Source organism: Lutjanus erythropterus, chromosome 2, assembly GCF_056507025.1.
Source record: "Lutjanus erythropterus isolate fLutEry1 chromosome 2, fLutEry1.hap2, whole genome shotgun sequence".
NCBI lineage: Eukaryota > Metazoa > Chordata > Actinopteri > Lutjaniformes > Lutjanidae > Lutjanus > Lutjanus erythropterus.
The window spans coordinates 30504531-30510530 of NC_139318.1; the positions used below are offsets into that span (position 1 = coordinate 30504531).

General features: G+C 41.2%; 1 protein-coding gene across 4 annotated transcripts in view; it reads right to left on the reverse strand.

Moving 5' to 3' along the window:
• The window catches only part of atp2b2 (ATPase plasma membrane Ca2+ transporting 2), an 85305-nt gene extending 81270 nt beyond the window's left edge, over positions 1 to 4035 (reverse strand). For 2 of the 4 annotated variants that reach the window (XM_084736879.1, XM_084736869.1), the window contains exon 1: positions 2888 to 4034. In XM_084736879.1, the coding sequence (XP_084593005.1) occupies positions 2888 to 3086 (199 nt within the window). In that variant the 5' untranslated portion in view covers positions 3087 to 4034. Of the gene's footprint in view, positions 1 to 2887 lie in introns of all 4 variants that reach the window. The other 2 variants (XM_084736888.1, XM_084736896.1) reach the window with 2 other exon arrangements.
• Positions 4036 to 6000: the final 1965 nt, after the last annotated feature.

The following is a 6000-nucleotide window of genomic DNA, read 5'->3' on the forward strand; positions in this document are numbered from 1 at the left end:
AGGACCTATTATAACAGTCTCTCATGTTTTCTCAAGCTAATCTGCTTGGAAACACAGTTTACACCATATACTCTGACCCAAGATAAACCCCTTTCTGCTCCCCCCTCCCTAAATTTTAAAGTTTTAGTCTCTGTAGTAATAATGCAGAAGTCTACAGGAGTCTACTGCCTGCTGCATCAAATGCATGCAGCCATGCATGCATTTCCCTGGTTGTATTTCTATACTCCCAGAACCATTATGCATTTACGCCGCATAATCGGCTACGGCTATTCATGAACTGTTAGTATCATATGAAGGGGCTAGTATGGGAGACAGTATACAGGGCTAATAGGTCAACCGTGCTCAGGGCCTCTAACCATCAAACGCAGACCCCTGGGACACATACATGTTACACACACCACACATGATGACAGCAAGCAATACAGAATACCTTCAAGGATAATTACCATGATCATATTTCTGAGGTAACATGTGTTCTGTGGAGCGACCACACAGCACACAAGGGGACCCATGCAGCATAAACATAGAAACACCTGGGATCACTAATGCAAATAGCACCAGCTACCTTTACTCAATTTCGACTTAGCAAATGTTCCGGTGAGAGATAAAATAATTCATTGTAACAATTAATAATCATAAAGACGGACGAGAGAAGAGCCTGCTTGTTAGCAGTGGGGCAAGATCTCAAGCAAAACCTCAGAATTTGTTAAAGGGATTCACCCACTGACAAACTATGATATGGAAACCCCTGGTTTATCCAAACAGAGTTCTGCACAAAATGCGATGTATTCTCAAAGCCAATAAAAGCCAGAATAATTAATGACACACACACATTTGAGATAGTTGTGTTTTGAATAATCTAGCCGGCAGAGTACTGCATTTACATACATTCTGAATTGCTCCTTTGAGCAACCTTTTTTCATTTCTTTTCTTCTTTTTATGATTATTATTTTCCCCACTGGGCATATCAACAAAGAGGAACTACAATTTTGCACTGTGATCCAGAATAATGTTAGTGTGGAAGCTTTAAATTAAAATATAAAAAATGCACCAGCAAACACTTAATATGCAAATTTTAAATGTTTTAAGTGAGCTGTATCATGTAATTATAACTCAGCCTACAAAGTAAATGTTGATGTACTATTTATTGCTTTTGCTGTTATTTAAAGTTTTAAGATAAGTAAGTATAAAATGCGCTTTTCCCCTCAGTGTCAGTGTTGCACATACAGTGGCACTGGTGAAATGTAGGTTCAACAAATCAGATTACCTCTAACTATGTTAATAATTACAATATTCCTGTTTATACATCACACATTTAATTACTTTAATTTTTGTGTTATTGCAAATCTGCAGGCTGTGATCATGGTTATTGTTTAGTGCTCTGATAAAATGTGGTGCTGGTGCATCTAATCAGTAAGCTCATGAGAATGGGAAAATGAAATTATAATTTTATGTCTTATGATAATTTTATTGCTAGTTCAAATTCAGTTTAATTTCACTATTGCTGTAACACTGCAGGCAATCGTTCACACTGATGTGGCAAATATGGTGAAGAGCAATAGGCACCCAAAACCCTGTCTGACTCAGTGTTCATCAGTGCCTTAATTCTATTCCATCCCATTTTAATTTGCTCTTTATTCACTCTTCATTCAGCTCTGAGACTTGTGAGATTCTTTGAACTTATCTAGTTTACTCTGTTGTTGTCTTGATACAGATATTACCATCAGCTGACCTAGAAGTGGTGCTATTGGATGAGAAGACCAGGGAACACAATCTTCTGCGACTATCAGCCTATAAGGTTACAGGTTACCTCTGATGTCACACAGGTGACACTACATGAATACTGATCAATCAGGAGAGGTAGATGATTTCAACACTGTCATGAATATTCAATATACAGATGAAGCCCATAGAGAAGTCTGTTTTTTGTATGCTTTTTGTAATGCAGCTGGGGATCAAGCAACAGAAAATCCTACTTTTATGCAAAATGTAGATAAAGTAAAGGTTGGGCTGCTTTCACAATAGATGTTTGTATAAATATTTGAATAATCTAAAGAGGATATTATGACATAGCTCAGGGAGGTATGTGGAAATAATAATAATGAAGGGATTCTGCTGTGCTTTACTGTAATTTTCATGTTTTTCCTGAATACCCCCTCAGTAAGGAAGAATAGGGTTATAATGTAACTAAACTAACCTTCACCTGTTGGGTTAAAAAAATGAAAATATTTGGCATTTGCACTACAGAAATAAAAAAAATTACTGTATAGAACAAATGTTCAGCGGAAAATACAACTGTAAATAGGGAAGAGGTACTGTGCCTGTATCCTATTTATTTATTATTACTGTGTTTTTTGCTTTCTCATTCCACTCATGCTCAGTCCATATTTGCAGACGCCACAGCATGTCCCACGTGGCCAAAACCTCTACCGTGTTGCCCCAGAGACCTGCTCCTTAATAAGGCTAAGGCAGATTGGCTGACTGGATGGGAGAATGACAAGGGAGGGTGGGGGCTTGTATGGGGGAGAGGGAGTGAGAGGGGGGGGGGGGGGGGGGGCTAAACTGTCCAGAGAGATTTCTATGCATATTAAACAGGTCTAACACTAGCTGGCTGTAAAGAATTTTCATTAGTGCCTTCAAACAGGACTCCCTCCCCTGTCTGCTGTTCTGATGCTGTGCTTACGCATTTCACCAGGTGCTTTACGAGGGCTGGCATGCAATTCAACAGTAAATACAATAAAAAATCTACCATCAATCTTATGATGACACACTTAACATACAGTAGTAGAGTTCATTCCTCAAGATGAGATTCACTATTCAATACACACAAGTGCACACATATTCACACACACACACAGCACATACACAGACGAGCACGGGGACTCACCTTCTGTGGGTGAGGTTTTCAATCGTTTGCACAGTCCTTCTACGCCCCCATAGTCCTCCTGGAGCTTGACCACCGCCTCTGTGCCACGCAGCTCCATGAGCGAGCGCAGCTCCATGAGCGAGCAGCCGAAGCCCGCCGCATGGTTGTCCTCGTTTCTTTGGTTCTTGGCATAAAAATCACTGTTGGACATGTCCCCCATGATGTCAGCTTGTCAAGTCAGTTAGATTAGTGTTTGTTATTGCTTAGAGATCAATCAAAAAAGCTTGCACAACAGAGAGATGAGCTCAGTCTCATCCAAAAAATCCAAAATGGTATCAAGCAGGCAACAACAACCAAAAAAGGGAAAAACACAATGCCACTTATAGGTAAAGTAGGCAGATAGAGAGATTAAAAAGGGGGGAAAATCCGATAAATCGATGAGCAGCGTCGCTGTTTCAGGAGAGACTGTCAGATATCAGGAGACCGAAAACCATCAAAGATAAGAAACAGAAGAAGAGGAGAAAGAGCAGCAGAGAACAAGGAGAGGAGGGGATGATGAAACACAACTGGGGAGCATCCAGGTGAGCGTCGGACAGCCCCAGTGGTCAGGTCCTGAGAAGGGCAATGATTGTGGTTTCAAGTCCTGTCGGTCTCAGGCTCACCACGGCTGCAGTCCAGACCCGCTCCATGTGTGGCTTCCCATTGCTGCTATTCTGCTGTTGCCTCCGCTGCCTCTCTGTCTCTACATGGTGGTCTTCCCCATCACTGCTACAGAGAGAGAGAGAGAGAGAGAGAGAGAGAGAGAGAGAGAGGGAGGGAGAGGAATCCAAGAGACGAATTCAAAGAGGACAGAAGGTGAGGGAGGAGGAGGGAGAGACACAGAGAGAGAGCACAAGGATGAGTGTTGCGTTCTCAGGGCAGGGGTGAATGCAGCGGTAGATGGTGCACGGCTGAAGGACAGCCTCTCCTGGCTGCTGCAGTAACTGTGGCTCTGCTGTCTCTATCTACTGCTGCTGCTGTTGCCGCTAACCTCATTCTGAGGACACGCCGACTGACAGAGAGCAAGAGAGAGGCAGAGAGGATACGAAAGAGAGGGAGGGCGGAGAGAAGAGGATGCTCCTTTCTGGTGCATAGCGGAGAGGACTTGTGCGCGGGCGGGAGGCTGGGGCTGCTCTGACGACAAAGCAGAGAGGCAGCACGTAACGCTGCGCTGTCACGGGGAGGATGGGCTGAGCTGTGGAGGTGCTGCTGCTATCTCACCACTAGTTCTCTCTCATCCTACAGTAAGTGACCTCTCCTATGCAGTCACTTTATCTCAGTCTGCCTGTCTTGTAATGCCTTGCATTAATGATTTCTCTCCATGTCTCCCACCCTCAAACCTCAGACCTAAACTTGTCTCAGAGAAGAGGCTTCTACTGTGGTAAAGGAGAATGTGACACATTTTCTGTACTAAATCATAAAACGACCATGATATGTCATCAGAGATTAAGGAAATGTCCTTCTCTGACAACAACACTACAGTCACAGCGCACTTTATCTCTTTATGAGTCGTAAGAAATTATTAACAATCTTGTAGAAGGAGTAGATGCTTATAACGGACAAACTAAGCAACATGTTAATGAAATCTGTCAGGCAGAAGGCAGGCAGTCACTGAAATCAAACTCAGTGTGTGTATTTTCAGAGCAGTGGGTTTTACTTTTCAGGACAACAGGTTTAGCTTTACATTGACAAACAATTGACAGCCTGTTACTCATATTGCGCTCCTGCAGTGTTCCTGCAGTCTGCTGGAGCTTCCCCAAGTGTGGGGAGGAGGGATCGGAGGGAAAAAACTTGTTTAAACCATAGAGGGTATATTAGATAGGATTTCAACCTATTTAATATATCATCTATGGCTTCAAGTCACCATTTGGACTGCAGTACTCATTTCTGGGCATAATTGTTGCATATTGCACCTTTAAGGTGTTAACACTGCAATTTATTGGATTAAGATAAGTCTATGACAGTTTACATCATTTATAAGTAAAATATCATCATGGTTTCAAAGGAAGAGGGTTTTTCTTTTTATTGCTGACAAATCCCATGAAAAGACCAAAACCAACACCAAAAGAGTCCATCTGTCAATACTTTAAGCCTTCCCTACCCAGTCTGTGGCACTGTGCCTACTGAAGATGTAAATATTTAAGTTCAGATCATTTTAATTCAAGAAAGGTTAGGTCATTCCTAAGACCGCTAGCCATGGGGCTGCACGATTATGGCCAAAATAATAATCATGATTATTTTTATCAATATTGAGACCACGGTTATTTATGTTGCTTATTCATTGATTTTTGGGACAAAATATTTTTATGGCACTTTCACATTGAAATAAACAGATTGCTGTTTTCACTTCCATGTTGTGCTGCTAATGCACGAATCTGTGCACCAAACTAAGACTGATCCTTATTACAGTGCTTGTATAGAAGCAAAATATAACAGCCATATAAGATTGTACCAAAACTTTTTATACAAAATTATTTCCACAATGCACTCCTTTAACTTTCAGGTTGTGCTACATTCATAGGATGATGTGCTGTACAGTGTTACAGATGTCTGTGTTAATGTCTGACAAAGATGGGGAATCTGTGACTTGACGTTAGCAAGGTTCATTCATCATACTGCAGTTTGTGGTGTTTCAGGTAGTTGAACAAGTTAGTTGTTTTGTGTCTTGTGGTGTAGACAGAGCAGACAGTCTTTGGTCTTGCTGCTGTGGCAGAGTGGCTGGCTGTTAGTTAAGGAAGCCCTTGATTTCACATGTAGGTTTCTATGAGTGGGAATTATGTGGGAATTAAATTAACAAAATTAATGGACATTAGCTGGACACTATAATTATTAGAAAGTTACTGAAACAGACGTGGTTTAACAGATAGACAGAATATTTTCAGCTCAAAATAAACAACAGTGCTCATGTTTATTGTAATAAAGAAACATGTCAGTGTAATGGTGTGGCTAATTGTTGTGTTTTTAATAGTTTTTGGATAACAATAGAGGTCCATGGCACAGACGAATAAGTGGCACAAGCAATGGGCCTATTTGTTAATAGGCCTGTTTGTTTTTCTTTCAATTTTTGTAGACAATAGAGGAAATATTGAACAATG